We start from the raw sequence: 23071 nt of genomic DNA, 5'->3' as shown, positions 1-23071 counted from the left end.
AACAGGTTAGTAAATATACCCTCCGTAGAGGCACCATCTTCCCAGTGTCGCCTTCGGGAAAATTAAGCCGCACAGTGAAAGCAAAGCCTTTGCTCTCTTGTGCACGTGCTCTATCTTCCCAAACATTACTGGGAAAGTGGCGCAGCAGAAGACAAAGCCGCTGCTCAGAGGAGGGGGTCCGCTGCACATGACCCTCCTCAGGCATTAATATGCCCCTGCCCTAGAATGCAACAAACACACTTTAAAGTATGGTTCTTGCTGATCAGATTCACTACATGACTTACACAGATGGAGGTATAGGGAGGTTGTACTTATTGTTCTTTTCCCCAGTTAGCCAGTATGTCGTTTCTGTGCCTTTACCCTAAAATGTGTAAATGAAGAAAAATCAGACATAACAAGAAAATACTTTAGACACAAAACTACAGTACCTTAAACACTTGATTTAGATTTTGCCCACAAAGTAATGTACATTATACCAATAGTCATGATTTCAGAATCTACAATCATTCTTAATAATAATAGCAAAGCATTAGTGGTTATGGCAATGGCTGCGCTACCGCTAGGCACCTGCTGCCTGATGCTGATTTTCTGGAGTTATGGTCCTTAGTTCTACTGAATCTGTCAAAACCCTTTATACATTTGTCTCCAGAACTACTTGCCTTGCCTGCCATTTATTTTTATATTTTAATCTACTGCACTATCTAACCCCTGCAAATGGTATCTACTATATAAATTTAAGCTGGGTACAGTTAGCAATGTGTACCCAGCCCAACACCTCCGCCCACGGGACCCAACATGCTGGGTCCGATGGGGGGGGGTAGTGATATGCTGCATTTTGCATGTAATTGTTAGTGATATCCCTCGTTGGCCCTGCAAGGCCGACGGGTGATGTCGTTATTAGCGACCCGCAGGATTGGGCGACATATCATCTAGTGTGTACCCAGCTTTACTCTTGTGGTTATTTATGTCTTCCATACCTACTGAAATTACTGCTTCAACTAATATATTTTATTCTGCTGTCTAAACCATTCCCAATCTGTCTTTAATCATCACCTAGTTTTGTCCGATTCTCCTGTCCTAACCTAACTTTTCCCTTCTATACCACAACTAGTAGGTATAACCTTTGCAATCAATTACATACATATAATTACATGTTTGGTGCCCGGTCCTTTACCACCACCTACACCCCATTGTCTCCCTGTGGACCCTATGGACCTTGAAGAAAGAGAAGTAAGTCTACCATAACTCTGCTTATTTAATAACAAGCATTACTTACATTTTGTAACTGATGCACTGCAATAGGAGTCGCCAATAGACTCCTTTAACCTAAATAATTTCCTACCTACCCTGATTTATAAGTATTGTGCTTTAGTAATTTGCCTATAATTGCCAAATCTTTATTTCAGAACAAACTTCAATAATTTCCTCATAATGTATATTTTCTGAAATGAGGAAAACAGAAAATATAATTTATTTTTCTAGGCTTAAGTAGTTTCACTATTGTCTATAATTCATTAGTTGGTATTCAATACCCGCAAAGAAACATTGGGAGCGAAAAACTGAAGTTTTTCGCGATTTTCACAATGTTTCCTAATATTTTTTTTCCAGGCTATCCAATTAGGTTACCCAAAAAAAACAAAAACAAAACCTTTTCAGTCGAAAACACACAGGTTCAGTAGTGAAACCTGTGTATTTTCTGTAGAAACAGCCCTGTTTTTGGACAAAAACGGGGCTGTTTTCAGGGATTTTGCTTCGCCTACCTAAGGCAGGTGAAACAAAATCTCCAAAAAGCTGCATCTTGCGCAGGCTAATTGGGGCTAATTGAATAACCCCAGGCAACACAATTACCCGTGATCAATGATCACGGGTATTTGAATACCGACCCTTGTGTTTGCATTTTGGATAGGATTTAAATTTGAAACAGTTTATACAATAGCTTCCCATGTGTTTCATACCTTGAGAAAAGTCTCTCCTCTTACTTCATACTGAAACTCACAATCTGTCCTTTTCAGAATGGATATGGTCGATTTACTTACATGTATTCGTAAAGCTGTTATTTAAAGAAAAAATCTATATTAAATACAAATAATTTAATTCTTAGGGTTCTTAGGGCTAGATTAGATTCGTGTTTGGTCGAGAATTAATTCTCGGGCATATTTGACCAGTTTTCACAACATGGAGATTTACTAACGCTAAACATGGGTTAACAAATGTGATTCTATCTGCAAAACACGGGTGAAAAGCCAAATACTACTAAATACACCATCGAAGCAACTTGCAAGTACTTTCAATAGTTACAATACATCACACAAATTTACCAAGATTCAGGTTTTCAAACACACCCACACATGGCCCAAACACGCACCAATATACACTTTACAAATACACTACCTTCTCTGCTAGGAGTTGGCATCCCTTCTCATGTGTTTTAACTTGAACCACAATAATGCCACCAAAAACCCACATTTTTATTATGTTAACTTTTGTTTAAATGACATAAACATTATGTAAAAAGCAAATTTTCTTATGTACTGTTAAAGTACAATAACAGTACATAAGTAAAGGCTGACATTTTGTTTAAATACAAAACCAAAATAATAATGTAATTTTGTGAACATTTTGAAACAATTTTTCAAGTTTTTTTTTTATACATACAGATATGTTCCGCTACGTTGTTGCTGTTTATAGCATCTTACCATAGGGGGACCACGATGGGAATATAGCGTGGCATGCTGCAATCGTTCGCATCGCTGCTGGGTCCCATTGAAGTTAATGGGAGGCAGACACATGCTGGCTTCCATTCAAGTCTATGGCATAACGGGAGCATGCGATCACATGCTCCCCGCTAAAATGCGGCATCCTTGCATCGCAGCAGGGATGTAAAAGGGCACATCAGTAACACATTCACAACCTTCCCCTACCTCAACCCCCACCACCCTGTTGTTCTTGAGAACCACCTCTGGTACACAGTATTCAGCGTGGTGGGGTAATTCCTGGTTTTGTGTATGTGAAGTGCTGCCTCCTAAAGTGTTGGAATTGGGGTCAGGTAAGCGAGATAATATTTGCATCCTAAATTCAAGATTGTCCCATTAAGGTCCCTGATAGCATTGTTTTGGGCAGTATACTGTACTCAGGGGCACAAGCACATAGGATGGTTTTAGGGCCTATAGTGGATCTGAGAGGCATTAAAGTGAGGATGTCTGAGGGCATGTGGGAGGGTCTGTTGGGCATACAATGGGCATGTTGGGTATTCTGATAGCATGTTGGGAGATTTGAGGGGCATTTATGGAACATTTAGGAACTCTAGTGACATAATGTGTGTTTCGGAGTGAGAGCCAGGCTAATTCACTTGGCTTACCACAGATCTATTTATGAAATGAGATGATGTGGTGGGTTATCACCATCTGCAGGGCTGGGGTATCAGCAAGGAAGCACTGTAAGCAGGATCCCACCAATGTGGGCTGATGGCACTATAATGTGGCATAGCTTGAATTTAGAGTACTGCAACAGCTGCGTCTCTCTAGAAACGACTAAATCTTGCCCTGGAACTTCAAAAGTTCTTACTATGCCCCATGATGAGAAATATTATACAGTAAGTTTGCTATAATAAATGATTTACAATGAAAACTGTAATTTAAATGTCTATAGTTGAAAATGCATTTGAAACTTACACATTAAAAATACATTCTTAATGAGAATTTGTCTTATGCCTCAGAAAAGCAACAACTTTTGTAAATCTTTACAAGAGAATCCTTCCCATAAATTTAACAATGGTGATGATGCCACAATTGATATCTGAAAAGGTGCTTCTTTGGGTGCTTCCTGCTATTGTGCTTGTCATGGGAGGGAAAATAAAAAAAAGAAGATTCTCCTTTAACCACTTGCCTGGCATGGTCGCATTGTTTGCGACTACACCAGGCAGTGCGTCAGCCGATATGGTTGCAAATGATGTGATCAGACAGACACAGTGTGTGCGCGGATTCCCTACACCCTCCCCCAGTGTCTGCTGTGCTGCCGATCAGTCAGCACAGCACGACACCGCACTCAGCGGGTGCAGACATTAACAGCCAATGGGGAAATGTAAATTATACTTATAATCAATAATGAGGAATGTACATGAAATATAGTTTAGCTGCACAATAAAAGATTCCTGAGCTAATTTTGAATTATTCTTACGCAATCCTGTAGATTCCATCCGTGAAGCTGTGTTTACAGTGTCTCCAAATAGGCAGTATCTGGGCATTTTAATCCCAACAACACCGGCAGCACATGGTCCTGAGTGGTACAAACAGTTAAAATTATTATTGAATCTGGTAATCAAATGTTGGGTCATCCTATGAGTAATCTGGCATGGCCCCAGGCCCTGACAGGTTTACAGCAGCATATTATAAACATTTTCTGATATCTTGCTCCCCCACCTCCACTCTCTCTTTAACTCAATCCTAGATGGTGCTGCTTGGTCCCGAGAATCACTTAGGTTAGAATTTCTATGATCCCTAAAGAAGGTAAGGGGTTGGGTACAAAACACCAGCTATCAGGATCCTGACAGTCGGGAGACCAACAGCAGGAACCAGATGGACAAAATCCCGACACATCCCATAAAGTATTTTTGCCCTAACCCACCCGTCCTGCAGCCTAACCCTAATCTCCCCTTCCTGAAGCCTAACCATCCCTCCTGCTGTCTAACCCTAACCTCCTCCAGCCTAACCTTAATCATCCCCTCCCACAGCCTAACCTTAACCTCCCCTGGCAGCCTAACCCTAACACTCCCCCAGTGCCTAACCTTAACCCCAGTACTAACCTCAGGAATATGTCAGGATTCTGGCAGACAGGATCCCACTGTCAGTCTTCTGACTGCCGGGATACCGACTGCTGGTATTATGACCGCATCCTAAGGTATGGGCTTCTATAGTGGACTCAGGTACCATCCCATTTCCTTACTGAACAATCGATATGAAACTTTATGCCAAAATACTAGCAAACAGATTTAATATGGTTTTACCCACGCTTCTTCTCTATGATCAAGTGTGTTTTATGCCTGGTCAGGGTCGGACTGGCCCACAGGGGTACCAGGGAAACCACCGGTAGGCCCCACTGCCTGAGGGCCCACTCCTTCCTCTAGGGATCAGGTTCCAAACTATGCACTTGTATTATACATGGTAGATATGTTGCATTATACTGCACTAAACTATTGTGTATTTCAAGCCTCTGTGGAGGCTGGTCACACCCCTAAGTATGGGCCCCTATAACTGCATTCCCCCAGTGGGCCCTTCATGTCCCAGTCCAACACTGTACCTGGTAGGCAGGTCCGGGACAATATGAGGCACACCATTGACATGGTCCACATAATACATTTTTATAAAATTCCCCGCCATTATTCTATCCCTTGATGTTAAAAGGGATTTGAAAGGACCTCCTGACACTTTATGACCCACTCCCTACACTACTTTGGCTTAACTGGCAGCTTAATTCAACAGTGAGAAATGCTCAACACTTGCCCTTCAGCCATGGCCATGGTCAATGGTGTCCCCTGAAACATGTCTCTATTGTTAATGGCAACCTTTTGTTCCCCCTTACAGTATATTTGCCCTTGCGATAGTATCCCCCACTGTGGCTATTAGAGCCTGCAATACTGTGCATTGCGTGGTGTTAGGAGGGCTCCAGAGTAAGATATTGACCCAGATTTATCAAGCCATAGAGAGTATTAAATTGCATGGTAATAAAGTACCAACCAACCAGCTCCTAACTCCCATATTACAGGCTGTGTTTAAAATTAGTTAGGAGCTGATTGGTTGGTACTTTATCACCATGCAATTTATCACTCCCCAAGGCTTGATAAATCTAGACCATTGTTTGCAGATGAAATCTCCTCCAACTTTGCATTTCCCTTCCCTCTTTTTAAAATTGTGATATATATGGCAATCTATCAGGTTTTAAAATAAATATCTTGACTTCTGAAGCAATGCTACTAAATTTCCCTTCTCCAGACTGCAGTCATCTCATTATCCAATTCAACTTTAAATGGCAGAAAAAAAAAATGAAATACCTGTGGATTTGTATCATTGCCTCCTATGAGTCATTTTATGATGAGAACTTCCCTAGACTTCTTACCAAGATACAAACAGACCTGTAATTCTCTAAGGCTTTATTATTTCATGGCTGGGCAGGGGGGGCTGTTTCAATCCAATTTGGCTCCCAGTGCGAGATTTAAAAATGAGCCCCCCAATTGACATAAAAAAAATGTGCAGCCCCCATAGATATAAAAAATATAAATGTGGACACATCGAACGCGCACGCACTCCCGGCAAGGGGGGCGTGACTTTGCTAAAATGGACGTGACCTTGATAAAATGGGCATGGCCTAGCTCAAATGGGCGTGGTCTAGTCGGAAAAGACTGCCTTACACCCAAGTTTTTGACCCTGCACCAACAGATCACGGCCACCACAGGGAAAAAAAATTCCACCATTTAAGCCACACACAGTAATGCCCCTTGCACTATATTATGCCACACACACCACAATGCCCTTGATACATTATGCCCTACCGTAAAGCTTCTGATTACTTTTAAATTACCTACTCATTGCTAGGGGTTTCACGTGCTGGGTGTCATGCTGGTTGCCAGGGGTTTCATGCTCTGGGATCCATGCTGGTTGCCAGGGGTTTCATGTTCTTGGATCCATGCTGGTTGCCAGAGGTTTTATGCTCTGGGATGGGTGTCATGATCGTTGCCAGGGCTGTGTAATGCCAGTTACCAGGGCTGTGTAATGCCAGTGGCCAGGGCTGTGTATATTACACAGCCCTGGCAATTGGCATTAAACAGCCCTGGCCACTGGCATTACACAGCCGTGGCAACTAGCATTACACAGCCCTGGCAACTGACATTACACAGTGTAATGTCAGTGGCCATGGCTGTCTAGTTGTCTTTGGTGTGTTTACTGCGCTGCGTCCACCCGGCCGCCATCATCTCCCTCAGCTCGCCCGTTTGTCAGTGTCCTCCTGGGCTCCCCCTCCTCCCCGTCATTAGTACTCCACCTGGGGGCAGAGTTTCATGTAATAACGCTCGCCCACCACAAGAAATGGCTCTGGGCAAGATCATTGCATACCCTCCAACATTTTACACATAAAAATCGGTACAAATTCGAAAAGGGGGCGTGACCACGTCCCTTTTCCTATACTTTCAGTGGAAATTTGGAGAGCCAAAAATCGGTACAGACCATAAAAAAAGGTACTGTACCTGCTAAAAAGATACAGTTGAAGGGTATGTCGTTGTAGTTTCAAACCCTCCTATAAAGTACCATTCTCAGTATTTAGTATTCTCCAGAGACCCCTTGTCAGATTTGTCTGGAATAGACATCCCTGTATCAGGCTGTCATTACTTAAAAAGCCACTATAGGTGGAAGTTGAGGATTCACTGAATCAAACTACATTATTTGGTGGAGCCACATCAGCCTTATTGAAGCTTCCATTGCTCCATCTCACACTCTCTCATGTCTGTACATTGCAGCCAAATATCTTGGGCTGTATTCCATTTCTAATGTGTGGGGTCTATTAGGGGACACAGAATTGATTGGGTGAGGTCTGCCAACTCTTAGGTTCTCAGCGAAAAGCAGGGACAATCGATGCTGTCGTCCCTAGCTAAGCTGTAAACCAACCCTAATCTTCTCCTGGATCTTTCTACCTCATTATCCACCCCATGGATTATAACCAATAAAAAAATTGTTAAAAACCTCTTGGACAGGGGTTCTTGGCTGACCGTTGATGCCCTACAGCGTAGATTTCCCAATCTTAAACCCAAATAATTTTTTGACTTTCTCCAAACCCAACATTTTCTACAGTCTCTCTGGTTAACTACACTAGGTATTACACTCTCTCATTTTAAATATATTTGCATTTCCTTTCCCTTGAGGTAAAGGTATGATCTCTGGCATCTATGTTATTTTCTTAGACCCCACACTGGTCCCACAGACTAATCACAATAGCTCTCAGTCCACCTCTGGAAGGGGATTACAGAGAGATCTGAGACAGGATGGCTTCTAGCTCCATATCGACCAGCAACAAAGAAACTGTCTATAAGGTATACTGTACTTTAGGTGGCTTTTCAGCCTTGACAGAATGGCAAAAATGTACAGTATGACTCTGCTAGTCCCACTTGCTGGTGAGGCTGTAGCCAAATCAGTACATTCCTCCATATCTGCTGGTCATCCTAGTCATCATCACCACCACTGTTTATCGATGATTGGTGCACTTTAATTTACTTTTCTTTCTCTCTAATTATATTTAAATTGTGTAAATAACTAAGGGGGAGATTTATCAAAGCTTGGAAAGAGAGCTAAATTGCACGGTAATAAAGTACCAACCAATCAGCTACTAACTGTCATTTTTTAAACACAGCCTGTAACATGGCAGTGAGGAGCGTGTTGGTTGATACTTTAGCACTCTTCAATGCTTGATAAATCTGGGCAGAAGCTGATTGGATAGTAATTTATCTCTCTCTACTTTATCTCCAAGGCTGAGTACATCTGCCCCTTAATGAGTGAAGTGATGTCATAACCTTACATAAGTTATTAAACATAATACCACCTGAGATATGATTGATAGGTTAAGTAAGGCTACATACAGCATGTGTTTCATTATGTACAGAACAATTTGCAAACAATATTAGATGAATATTAGATGTATTCAGAAGTATATGGGCTGGCAACTTTTTGGAGCAAGACGGTGTACATGTACTATAAGTGGCTGTGACATTGCATATTTATGAAAGTCATTGTGCTAGATATCCCCTGAAAACAGACGCTTTCTGGTGACTCCTGGAAGAGCTATGTATCCTCAGGATGTAAGAAGGTCCCTTCATAGCTGATCATAAAGGCAAATTTCTATGGGGGCTGTGGAACTGCTCAGATGGTGTTAGCCTATAGCAGCCTATGGGCTACTTTCCAACACTTTTCTCGAAGACAGATCCAGAGGAATCCCCTCCGTTAGCCCCCGCTTATGCACACACAGCCCGGCACTGCACATGCACAGTACTCTTGCCAAGTCCAAATATGAAAGCTCCTAAGCCATCACCGGCAAAGGGATTTGTTAGAAGTTCTGTCACGGGGACCCAACTATGATAAATGCAAGTGGTACAGTAGTTTACATTATACCATATTTATCACCTCAAAATTGCATTGAAATTGCTGTTAATGATAAATATGACCCTAAGTCTTCTTACACTATGATCAGGTGTACAAATATATCTGCTCCTGAAGCTTTTAAACAAATTCTGCTATATGACTATTCTTTCCAGCCAATGATATCCAGTAACATGCAATATTGATTATCCACTGCTGAACTGACTATACGCAACAACCTCTCATTCCCCTCACCCTCATCTATAAATACTAGAGGGACCTAGATGAAAGGCCCCCTTGCAGCTCTCTCTTGAATTTATTTTTAGTTTTTCATGAGGAATGGGGATCACAGTTGATGAGCTTACTGTATGATCAAATACAATTCCACAACTTATAGCTTGGTTATCATACATTATGTAATATCTTTTGAACATTTTGCATCAATACTGGATATTATGTTTCTAATAGCTATTAATTATTACGTTGAGTCTTCGGCATTGATGTCAAAGCAATCCATAAACAACTCAGGAATTAAATTCAGTGTAATTTGTTTGACAATAAAGTAAATCCTGTGAATTAGCTTACAGTATCCCTCCTCTGTTTTTGACAGAAGAAATCATACCTGAGTGAACTCCAATCCGTATCCAGACAGGTAAGCCTGGCAAATGACGTAGTTCAAAAGAGCCCATAAAGCTAAGGATATCCAAAGCCATCCTAGATATATCCACTGCGTGCCTATTTCCATTTCGGTTTGGAAGCCCACTAACCACCATGTAGGCATCTCCAATTGTTTCGACCTGAGGAGGACAAAAACATGTACAGGTAGGAAAAACTGTACACAAACGCTATTTTCATATTGATTCATTTAAAAAAGTCAAATTACCAGTAAAGTATAGTTTTACAATGTGCCGGCCGATGACATGGTGATGCTTGATTGAAACACCACTGTCGTCATAACTATAGCCTCAGCTTCAGATAAATTGCATGACATGGTGTCTGCCAATCCCAGAATTTAGTTACATCCACCAGTACAGATTATGGCTGCCTAAGTGGCATTCTGTCACTTCCAGGTAAGACCTATGATCCTCTAGTGTTCCAGTGAGTATTACTCCCTCATCCTAATCCTAATCACTACGCCTAACCATCATCCCCTTCTAGTACCTAACACTAACTTCCTCCCCGCAGCCTAACCCTAACCTCCCACTAGTGCCTAACACTAACTTCCTCCCCGCAGCCTAACCCTAACCTCCCACTAGTGCCTAGCACTAACTTCCTCCCCGCAGCCTAACCCTAACCTCCCACTAGTACCTTACCTTAATCCTCCAGGCTGCAGCCTAACCCTAACCTCCCACTAGTGCCTAACACTAACTTCCTCCCCGCAGCATAACCGTAACCTCCCATTAGTGCCTAACACTAACTTCCTCCCTGCAGTCTAACCCTAACCTCCCACTAGTGCCTTACCTTAATCCTCTAGCCTGCAGCCTAACCCTTACCTCCCACTAGTGCCTAACACTAACTTCCTTCCCGCAGCCTAACCCTAACCTAACACTAGTGCCTAACACTAACTTCTTCCCTGCCTAACACTAACTTCCTCCCCGCAGCATAACCGTAACCTCCCACTAGTGCCTAACACTAACTTTCTTGTTGCAGCCTAACCCTAACCTCCCACTAGTGCCTTACCTTAATCCTCCTCCCACTAGTGCCTAACACTAACTTCCTTCCCGCAGCCTAACCCTAACCTAACACTAGTGCCTAACACTAACTTCCTCCCCACAGCCTAACCCTAACCTCCCACTAGTGCCTTACCTTAATCCTCCAGCCTGCAGCCTAACCCTAACCTCCCACTAGTGCCTAACACTAACTTCCTCCCTGCAGCCTAACCCTAACCTCCCACTAGTGTCTAACACGAACTTCTTCCCTGCAGCCTAACCATAACCTCCCACTAGTGCCTTACCTTAATCCTCCAGTCTGCAGCCTAACCCTAACCTCCCACTAGTGCCTAACACTAACTTCCTCCCCGCAGCATAACCGTAACCTCCCACTAGTGCCTAACACTAACTTCCTCATTGCAGCCTAACCCTAACCTCCCACTAGTGCCTTACATTAATCCTCTAGCCTGCAGCCAAACCCTTACCTCCCACTAGTGCCTAACACTAACTTCCTTCTCGCAGCTTAACCATAACCTAACACTAGTGCCTAACACTAACTTCCTCCCAACAGCCTAACCCTAATCTCCCACTAGTGTTTTACAGTAATCCTCCAGCCTGCAGCCTAACCCTAACCTACCACTAGTGCCTAACACTAACTTCCTCCCCGCAGCCTAAACCTAACCACCCACTAGTGCCTTACCTTAATCCTCCAGCCTGCAGCCTAACCCTAACCGCCCACTAGTGCCTAACCCTAACTTCCCCCCCACAGCCTAACTCTAACCTCCCACTAGTGCCTAACACTAACTTCCTCTAGCTTGCAGCCTAACCCTAACCTCTCACTAGTGCCTAACACTAACTTCCTCCCTGCAGCCTAACCCTAACCTCCCACTAGTGCCTAACACTAACTTACTCCCTGAAGCCTAACCCTAACCTCCCACTAGTGCCTTACCTTAATCATCTAGCCAGCAGCCTAACCCTAACCTCTCACTAGTGCCTAACACTAACTTCCTCCCTGCAGCCTAACACTAACCTCCCACTAGTGCCTAACCCTAACTTCCTCCCCGCAGCCTAACCCTAACCTCTCACTAGTGCCTAACACTAACTTCCTCCCTGCAGCCTAACTCTAACCTCCCACTAGTGCCTAACACTAACTTCCTCCCCGCAGCCTAACCCTAACCTCTCACTAGTGCCTAACACTAACTTCCTCCCTGCAGCCTAAGCATAACCTCCAACTGGTGCCTAACCCTAACTTCCTCCCCGCAGCCAAACCCTAACATCCTACTAGTGCCTAACACTAACTTCCTCCTTGCAGCCTAACCCTAACCTCCCACTAGTGCCTAACACTAACTTCCTCCCCACAGCCTAACCCTAACCTCTCACCAGTGCCTAACACTAACTTCCTCCCCGCAGCCTAACCCTAACCTTTCACTAATGCCTAATACTAACTTCCTCTTTGCAGCCTAACCATAACCTCCCACTAGTGCCTAACACTAACTTCCTCCCCACAGCCTAACCCTAACCTCTCACTAGTGCCTAACACTAACTTCCTCCTTGCAGTCTAACCATAACCTCACACTAGTGCCTAACACTAACTGCCTCCCTGCAGCCGAACCCTAACCTCCCACTAGTGCCTAACACTAACTGCCTCCCTGCAGCCGAACCCTAACCTCCCACTAGTGCCTAACACTAACTGCCTCCCTGCAGCCTAACCCTAACCTCCCACTAGTGCCTTATCTTAATCCTCCAGCCTGCAGCCTAACCACAATGTCGACATTCTGACAATGTTAACAAGTTGCTTGTTTTTCACAATGTCAACATCATACTGTAACTGTTGAGATTGTGGTGTTCACATTATAAATGTCAATCTAATGACTGCATCCTAATATATGTTATCTCAAATGACAGTTTACTAACAGTAATAATCACTACTACACTAGCATCTTATATATTATAACAAGGGCAAAAAGAAAGGCCCAAAATGGGTAATGCAAAGCAAGTATGATACTTATAAAATTTGCCCTCCAGGAGTCATTTTTTAAATCTAGATTAGAGGTTCCCAAACTCAGTCCTCAAGGCACCCTAAAGGTCCTGGTTTTAAGGATAACCATGCTTAGGCACAGGTGCCATACTTAGGACATCAGTCCATTTTTTTTTAACCATCTGTGCTGAGCTATGGATATCCTTAAAACCTGAACTGTTAGGGTTCCTTGAGGACCGAGGGGCTAGCTTAAGCCTGAATGCTGCTGTGCATTTGCGCACAGCGGGCGATCAGGTCTGAATTGCGCATGCACTGCAATGCGCAGGCGCGACGGTCCGCAGCGACAGGGAGCGATGAACAGCGACAGGATGGTCGCAAGAAGATTGACAGGAAGAGGGCAGTCGTGGGTGGCAACTGACCGTTTCTAGGGAGTGTCCAAAAAAACACAGGAGGGACCCAGTGTTTTGTGGGAGGATTTGTGACGACAGCTCCGGTCCTGATCATCGCATCGACTGAGTAAGTCCTGGGCTGTGCAGAGACTGTTTGTGCGGCTCTCCTGCACATGCGATCGCACACCTGCATAGCGAATTCCTCCTCACCCTGTAGGCGGCGACTACCTGATCGCAGGGATGCAAAAAAACGCACACTAGTGATCAGGTCTGAATTACCCCCCGAGTTTGGGAACCACTGATCTAGATGAGAGTTCTGCCTCTGTTAAATTCCACAATGCAAATGAGTAAGCTACATTGTACAGCAGTGACATGCAGTGTACTGAGATGTGTATGACAGGGCCTTTCCTGTCATACTAACGGATACGCCAGAGTACTATTTTACGAATATGAAAACTACAAAGAATGTATTAGAAATATCTTCTTTGTATTATTCTAATCATTTTTATAGTCAATTATAGTCAGCCTGGTTTTGCCTTGAAAAATATCTCCACTTTAAATACAGTAATGAAACCGCTAAAAAAATTGGTGCTGTTACAAACTCGAAACTTATACTGTATATCCCCCTAACGTGTGCATTAAGTAAACAAAGTAGGTCTTTTGGGACAATTATGTCTATTTTAGCCATTTTCAAAGACCTCAGCAGTTGGAAGGTTGGATAATCCCCTTTTTTCCCTTTTCATAACCACACCAGTGTTTTAATTTCGTCAATCTGCTTCTTCATCCACTAGCTTCCTTTCTTTCTCTTCCCTTTTGCCTACTAAGCAGCTGCTGATCTTCAAAATATTTACTTTTTAACATACAATAATAAAGTATTTTATATACTCACTATGGGGCCTATTTATTAACATTATTTTTACTAAAATAATGTGGAAAAAGGGGTGTTTTCACCCACTTTTCACATTATTTTAGTATCACCTGAATGTATTAAAGGGCATTTGGAGCAGTTTTCGTGAAAAACTGCTCCAAACCCTTTAATTCACTTTCTTTAGTAACCCACATCGCATTCCCCATACTTATAATGGGAAATGTGTTGTGGCCAAATTTACTAGAAAAAAAATGTGAAAAAATACCGCAGTGTGCCCTGTGATAATCTCGCCAGCTCATGCTGGCAAGTTCACAGGGCAGCACTGTGTGATAAGCACCCTTTTGCCCAGCTTTCTCTGCCCATGGCAGAAAAAACTGAGCGGGGAGCCAGCAGGGTGATCAGCTATGTGTGTCCGATGGACACACAAGCTGATCACAGTGTAAAATTTTTTTTTTTAAAGTAAAAAACAAAACAAAACATACTCACCTGTCCAGGGAGCCGGTGTCCGCTGCTCCGGTGAGCGCTGCCGGGCACCGGGTCCCCCATATTCTGCAATGTGACCCCGGTGCAGTAAAGTGACGCTGCAAAATGGCAGCGCACTTTACAGCACCGGGGGTCACAGCGCAGGAGAAGGACCCGGCGCCCGACAGCCTCCTGAAGCAGCGCGGACTGGCTCCATGGACTGGTGAGTATATTATCCTGCTGGGGGGATGTCCGTGGCGCGCGGGGTAGTCGCGACGGGGGGAGTCGACCGGGCGGCTGCGGTAGTGGTGATGTCGGTGGGGGCGGCGCATGCGCAGCAAGACATCGGGGTATTTTTTACGAAAAATACCCTGATGATGCTGAGAAGAGATATCGCAGGGACAGAGCTTGACCGCAAGCTCTGTTCCTGCATGTGATAATTGATACATCCCTGCGATGTAATCAATTATCGCAGTGCGAGTTTGGGCGATTTTATCACCTGTCATCCGCATCCTGGATGCGGATGGTGATAAATAGGCCCCTATATAATGAACAAGATGAGTGTGTGCTAAACACACACTCATCATGTTCATATGATATAATGGTGTACTTAATGGAGCTAGTCGACAAGATTGCACTAAAGAGGGTTATATAAATAGGACCTGAAAATTTACTGTAAACCAGACATGGGGTGATGTACTAAGCAGTAAAAAAAAAGAGTGGAGAAGTGAGCCAGTGGAGTAGTTGTTCATGACAACCAATCAGCATTGAAGTAATATTTATAATTTGCATACTATAAAATTATACAGAGCAGCTGACTGGTTGCTATGGGCAACTTCACTGGGTGACTTCTCCACTCTTTTCACTGCTTAGTACATCTCCCCCATCGGAGGTGGATTTAGACCTCAAGGGGCCCTAAGCAAGATACCAATTTAGGGCCCACCTCCTTCAAACAATAAATAGCACTATATTTTCATACCTGATTTATGCCTCTTACATTATTTGTTGGTTTTCCTTCTTATATTCTATTACAATACTGTATATTACTTTCCCCCTTCACTGATTGTACCATGTCCCCTCACAGCCGCCTTGGTTGCCTTGTGGTAAATTCTCCTCTGTCCCCCATAGGGTCTGAGTCAGATTTGCAAGCAAAGCAAAAATGAAAGGGAAATCCTGCTATTACCTGCCCCTGGAGACTGTGTAATACAAGTACCTGTGTGAGGAACCACGCATAAGTTCAGAAGACGAATATGCTAGTTGGGTGCAGCCTTCAATGAACACCACTACTGTCAGCCAGAAAGACTCACAGGCTCCCACAGCTGAGTCAGAAGAACTGTGCTCCCGGCTAATACATTTTACACTGGTGCCTGCACATATGAACCGGGCAGTTTCATTTATCAATAAAGAGGAGTGCTTCATTAAATCCACTTTGTGAGACCCACCTGAAGGAAGGAGAGACACATGCTGGTCTCATCTATAAAATGCTCAGCTACACTGAAGGCATGAACACAGTGACATATAATAGATCACTTGCAAGCTAAATTCCTCTGGACATAGTAAAGTCTCTATTGGGACATTAGTACGCTGAGGAAGCAATTTGAGTTAGATATAATCCACCTTCCAGTGTCGGACTGGGGCATGAAGTCCCACCAGGGGAATGCAGTGGTAGGGGACCATTTTTAAAGGTACTGTATGGCCAGCCACAATAGATACTTGGCTAAGCATTTGAGAGTGCATGGTCTGGGCGCTGTCCAGCTGCACAGGGAGCGTTGGGCACCCCACTACATTTATGAAAAGGGGTGTTGCTGCACTAGGCCCTGTCCCTCCAACTAAGGCCATGCCTACGGCGCAGCAGGTCCCTACTCCCTAGATTCAAAAGCTGGGCGGTATGTATATTTAATGTTATTATAGTGTGGTGAGCAACCTGTTGCTATTTTACTATAAATAAATTCTATTGATTGTTAATTATATGCGTGGTGATTTCTGTATCAGGCTTCGTTTTGATATGAGCGCAGTATCACATTAATCTGATTTTTGGACTAAGTGCCTGTCTATTGACAAGCAGCATTTGGTGTGCAACCTCAGGCACATACAGTAGTGAATCTGTGGCTGGGCAATTAAAAATGTGACAATTTAGCCAATTTAATTATATGCAATAAAAGCACTAGAATAATTTGCTTTGTTAGTACTACTAAAGCTTTACTTACAAATCAGAATCAGTCCCATCGTTTGTGCTCAAGAAGGTGCATACAAAATAGCCATGTGCTGAGCTGCAAACATACTATGATCCAAGATGATCTGCACATTCTGCATATATGCGGAAATGTATATGTTGGCAGTTACTGAACTAAATATTAGTGTTTCATACAGTTCTCTTTTTATTGGTTCGGCAAAATAATGTATAATTATAATTGCAGTGATATAAGCATGGCTACAGCTTATGAACTATCTGCAATGAAAATATAAGAGAATATAGTAACTAAGCTCTTCATGTTATCTCACATCAACCAGCGAAACAACTTAATTGCCTGGAATGGCAACACAGCGGTGTAGCCATAACTTAGTGGGCCCTATAGCAACATTTTGAAGGGGCCCCTGTCCCAATTCTTCTAGAGAGGCGCCTACTGTATCCAACGCAGTTATTTTATGCCCCATAATAGTGCCCTAGTTAATTTTCTGAACCATAGTAGTACCTTAGTTAATGCTATGCCCCATAGTAGTGCCCTAGCTTATTTATGAAACATAGTAGTGCTCTACTGGCAGGGCTGCCAGTACACATTATCTAACACAGTGACCCCAATTCCCATTATGACATGCAGTGTTCCCAGTTCATATTATGTCACATTACAGCGCCCCCTACTTAATATTATGCCACATTTCAGTGCGTCCATTTCATATTGTGACACATTAGATTCCCAGTTCAGATTATGTAGCATAAAATGCCATCCAATTCATTTTATATAGGCTTACCATCCTATCCCTTTCAACCAAGACACTCATGAATTACACAGGTTCTGTGGCTGACTAAAAGTAAAACCAAGTGAAATACAGGCTTGAAGTCAGCCAGCTACAGAATCTATGTTATACATGTGTGTCCCTGTTTAAAGGGATAGTGGTAATTTTACACCACATTACAATTAGTAAGACCAGTGGCATAACTAGATACAGTATATTGTAGGCCCCAAGAAAAAAGGTTTGTAAGAGCGCCTAGATATCACCCAAAGTGGGCCCCATAGCAGCTGCACTCCCTCCACCTATGGTAGCTACCAGGGACGTGCGGTGAGCTAAATGGCTCAGGAGGCACTGGTTACCCCAGAGCCAGATTTACATGCAATATATGAGCTAAAGACTACATCTGGGCATTATACACAGGTGCAGCAGTATAAACTCCTGGAAATCTGGTGAGTTTTAATTAGAGATGTGTGGAAAGGATACATAGGTGATGCACTGCCTCACCTGCCATAGACTTTTTACTCCAGAGTTTCGGCTATAAAAATTATTAGAATATTGCAAAGAAGATATTTCAAACAAATTATCAGTATTTTTCATATATTTTATTCAGTCAAAAACCCTGGTTTAAACGTAAGTATGACAGGAAAGGCTCTGCCTCACCTGCCTCACCCCACCGCATGTCACCGGTAGCTACGCCCTTGCCCCTACTGTAGGTGTTGTTTTTTTTTGTTTTTTTTTACTAGATGTTACTAACCTAATTCATTCATTAAACAAATGAACAATTTCTAGTAAAGTTTTGTAAAAATATATATTTGCCAGATAAGTGGCTAAAGTATTTTTCTGCATAAACATTTATCATCTATTATTTGATGACACATTTGCTGTCAAGGTCAGTTTATTATATGTGTTTACATTTAATTCAACTTAGTACCTTGTATACATCATGATGGTCCAGAATGTGGTCAAAGTCCTTGTATACATCGTTCAGCATATCTACGACTTCCATCGGTGTGCTATATTTACAGATGGTTGTAAATCCAACAATATCACTAAAGTAAATGGTGACTTCCTCAAAAAATTCTGGTTCCACTAATCCTGTTTCTTTAAGGGACTTCACGACAGGCCTGCAATCACCACACATTAATGGAAACATAAAAACATAACATTTGTAGGCAGATAAGAACCTCTTGGCCCATCTAGTCTGCCCTTTTAATTTATTTATTTGGCAACTTCAACCCTATTTGTTCCTTTGGTCTTAGTAAGGATACTCTTATGTCTATCCCAAGTATGTTTAAATTGCTCTTCTGTCTTAATCGCAACCATCTTTGATGGGAGGCTATTCCACTCTTCTACTACCCTTTCTGTGAAGTCATTTTTCTCAAATTTCCTCTGAACATATCTCCCTCAAGTTTCAGTGTATGTCCTCGTGTTCTAGTACTTCTTGGATTGAAGAATATTTCCCTCCTCTACCTTGTTAAAACCTTTGATATATTGTATATCATATATATATATATATATATATATATATATATAAGTGATGAGCGGGTTCGGATCCTCGGAATCCGAACCCCCCCGAACTTCACCCTTTTTACACGGGTCCGAGGCAGATTCGAACCTTCCCGCCTTGCTCGGTTAACCCGAGCGCGCCCGAACGTCGTCATCCCGCTGTCGGATTCTAGCAAGATTCGTATTCTATATAAGGAGCCGCGTGTCGCCGCTATTTTTCACTCGTGCATTGGAAATGGTAGTGAGAGGACGTGGCTGGCGTCCTCTCAGTTTTATTCAGGTGGCTGCAAATATCTGTGCTCACTGCTTTATTGTGGGGACTGGGGACCAGCAGTATTATATAGGAGGAGTACAGTGCAGAGTTTTGCTGACCAGTGACCACCAGTATTATACGTTCTCTGCCTGAAAAACGCTCCATATCTGTGCTCAGTGTGCTGCAAATATCTGCGCTCACACTGCTTTATTGTGGGGACTGGGGACCAGCAGTATTATATAGGAGGAGTACAGTGCAGAGTTTTGCTGACCAGTGACCACCAGTATTATACGTTCTCTGCCTGAAAAACGCTCCATATCTGTGCTCAGTGTGCTGCATATATCTGCGCTCACACTGCTTTATTGTGGGGACTGGGGACCAGCAGTATTATATAGGAGGAGTACAGTGCAGAGTTTAGCTGACCAGTGACCACCAGTATTATACGTTCTCTGCCTGAAAAACGCTCAATATCTGTGCTCAGTGTGCTGCATATACAGTGCCGTAACTAGGTATTTTGGCGCTGTGTGCAAAAAATGGCATTGGCGCCCCCCCCCTACGCAAGACAGGAGCAGTGCGCGGCGCAGGCGCGCAAAAATATATATAGGGGCGTGGCTTCATTGGGGAAGGGGCGTGGCCACACAATAATGCCAATTCATACTACGGTGCATAGTAGTCTCCATTATTCAAATTACGCTGCACAGTAGAGCCACTACACCGGGTAGAGCCCCTTTTTACAAATTACGGCAGAAGGCGTGCCTTTTTACACATTACGGCAGACAGCGTCCCCCTTTTTACACATTACGGCAGACAGCTTCCCCCTTTTTACACATTACGGCAGACAGTTCCGCCTTATTACACATTACGGCAGACAGAGTCCCCCTTATTACACATTACGGCAGACGGCATCCCCTTTTTTACACATTACGGCAGACAACGTCCCCCTTATTACACATTACGACAGACAGCGTTCCCCTTTTTACACATTACGGCAGACAGCGTCCCCCTTTTTACACATTACGGCAGACAACGTCCCCTTTATTACACATTACGGCAGACAGAGTCCCCCTTATTTCACATTACGGCAGACGGCATCCCCTTTTTTAAACATTACTGCAGACAACGTACCCCTTATTACACATTACGGCAGACAGCGTCCCCCTTATTACACATTACGGCAGACAACGTCCCCCTTATTACACATTACGGCAGACAGAGTCCCCCTTATTACACATTACGGCAGACAGCGTCCCCCTTATTACACATTACGGCAGACAGCATCCCCCTTATTACACATTACGGCAGACAGCGTCCCCTTTTTGTACACATTACGGCAGACAGCGTCCCCCTTTTTACACATTACGGCAGCCAGTCCCCCTTTTTCCACATTGCGGCAGCCAGTCCCCCTTTTTACACATTGCGGCAGCCAGTCCCCCTTTTTACACATTGCGGCAGCCAGTCCTCCTTTTTACACATTGCGGCAGACAGACACCAGACAGAGAGAGAGAGAAAAAAAAAGAGAGAGAGACAGAAGGGGAGAGAGAAAGAGAGAGAAAGAGAGAGAGAGAGAGAGAGAGACAGAAAGAGAGAGCTATATACTTACCATCTCTCAGGCTCCTCGTGCTGGCAGAGATCCCGGGCAGCCACAGTGGAGAAGGAGGAGGAAGGAGGGGGACTTGAGCCGCAGCAGCGCTATGTCATTGGTAGCGGCGCCGCTGCAGCACTCCCCTCTCCTTCCGTATTGGCTGGCCGCTGCTGAGAATGCTGGGATGAGGGAACCGCATCCCAGCATTCACAGCAGCGCCGGGCAGCCAATACAGAAGGAGAGGGGAGTGCTGCAGCGGCGCCGCTACCAATGACATAGCGCTGCTGTGGCTCAAGTCCCCCTCCCTCCTTCTCTGCCTCTGGCGCTGATCTCCCTCCAGCGCGGCGCACGGCACCCAGCAGAGGCGGCATGTAATGAGTCAATTTGACTCATTACATGCCGCTCGCCGTGCGCCCTCAGTGTAACTGCGCTGTGTGCCAGGCACACATGGCACATAGGTAGTTACGGCGCTGTGCATATATCTGTGCTCACACTGCTTTATTGTGGGGACTGGGGACCAGCAGTATTATATAGGAGGAGTACAGTGCAGAGTTTTGCTGACCAGTGACCACCAGTATTATACGTTCTCTGCCTGAAAAACGCTCTATATCTGTGCTCAGTGTGCTGCATATATCTGTGCTCACACTGCTTTATTGTGGGGACTGGGGACCAGAGCCGGCCCTAACCAATATGATGCCCTAGGCAAGATTTTGGCTGGTGCCCTGTAGCACCACCGCTAGTTCCGCCTCTGACCCTGCACCCCTTTCCCAGCACCATCACCCCTCACCCATAGCAGTCCTTTTTTTTCTCCTACCCCCTGTAATTTAAATAAAAACAGTGTGCACATCCGCACAGCCCAAAAAAGGTATGTGTATTTGCTGGCAACGGGCATGGCCAGACAATAGTACCACCAATTCAAATTATGCCTCACAGTAGTGCAACTTTATTCACAATTTATCATACGATAGTGCCCCTTATTCACATTACACCACACCATATTGCTCCTTATTCACATTACACCACACCATATTGCTCCTTATTCACATTACACCACATCATATTGCTCCTTATTCACATTACACCACACCATATTGCTCCTTATTCACATTACACCACACCATATTGCTCCTTATTCACATTACACCACACCATATTGCTCCTTATTCACATTACACCACACCATATTGCTCTTTATTCACATTAGACCACACAGTAGTGCCCTTTCTATACGTTATGCCACACAGTAGAGCACCTTATACACATAATGCCACACATTGGTAATGCATTTGTTACACATAATACCACACAGTAATGCCCCTTACACATATGACACACATTATAAAATGTCCTTATAAACATAATACGCCTTACACATTATGCCAACACTTATTAATGCCCTTATACACATAATTTCCCTTACACTTATGCCGCACATTGTTAATGCCATTATACACATAATGACACACATAGTGCCCCTTACACAAATGTTACACATTATTAATGCCCTTATACACATAATGACACATATAGTTCCTGGCGTGAGTCAACTGGCAGCTCTGCTAACGTCATGTGCCTATTTTCTATGAAAATGCATCTTCTTTGCATTGCTATGTGGCTAGGATGCACAAGCAGCTTCTGCTGATTAAAATGATATGCGGCATGCCTATATACTGTGTGCGACTGTGGCTGTATCTGCATACAAAATGCTACACACAGAATATAGGCATGCCACATATAATTTTAATCAGCAGAAGCTGCTTGTGCCCCTAGGCATACCAGATGCCCTAGGCAATTGCCTAGTTTGCCTATGCCTAGGGCCGGCTCTGCTGGGGACCACCAGTATTATATAGGAGGAGTACAGTGCAGAGTTTTGCTGACCAGTGACCACCAGTATTATACGTTCTCTGCCTGAAAAACGCTCCATATCTGTGCTCAGTGTGCTGCATATATCTGTGCTCACACTGCTTTATTGTGGGGACTGGGGACCACCAGTATTATATAGGAGGAGTACAGTGCAGAGTTTTGCTGACCAGTGACCACCAGTATTATACGTTCTCTGCCTGAAAAACGCTCCATGTTTGTGCTCAGTGTGCTGCATATATTTGTGCTCACACTGCTTTATTGTGGGGACTGGGGACCACCAGTATTATATAGGAGGAGTACAGTGCAGAGTTTTGCTGACCAGTGAAGGTAGCAGGACGTGTGTGGAGCTCTTGCCTGGCTGTATACAACTACTCCTGGGGACGCCTGGTTGTTTGATTTGTAACAAATGCTTTTGTCTACTGTTTCATGCAGACCATTCAGTCTGGTAAGAACCCA

General features: G+C 43.8%; 1 protein-coding gene across 1 annotated transcript in view; it reads right to left on the bottom strand.

Moving 5' to 3' along the window:
- The window catches only part of GUCY2C (guanylate cyclase 2C), a 507960-nt gene that overhangs the window by 3747 nt on the left and 481142 nt on the right, over positions 1–23071 (bottom strand). The window contains exons 22-26 of the mRNA XM_063941528.1: positions 18343–18535; positions 9736–9910; positions 4177–4275; positions 1956–2050; positions 285–361 (exon numbers count right to left, since the gene is read on the bottom strand). Of these exons, the coding sequence (XP_063797598.1) occupies positions 285–361; positions 1956–2050; positions 4177–4275; positions 9736–9910; positions 18343–18535 (639 nt within the window). The remainder of the gene's footprint in view (positions 1–284; positions 362–1955; positions 2051–4176; positions 4276–9735; positions 9911–18342; positions 18536–23071) is intronic.

This window comes from Pseudophryne corroboree, chromosome 9, assembly GCF_028390025.1.
Source record: "Pseudophryne corroboree isolate aPseCor3 chromosome 9, aPseCor3.hap2, whole genome shotgun sequence".
In the NCBI taxonomy this organism is placed as follows: Eukaryota; Metazoa; Chordata; class Amphibia; order Anura; family Myobatrachidae; genus Pseudophryne; species Pseudophryne corroboree.
The sequence above is the reverse complement of the archived record's forward strand: the minus strand, read 5'-3'. Positions and strand labels throughout refer to the sequence as shown.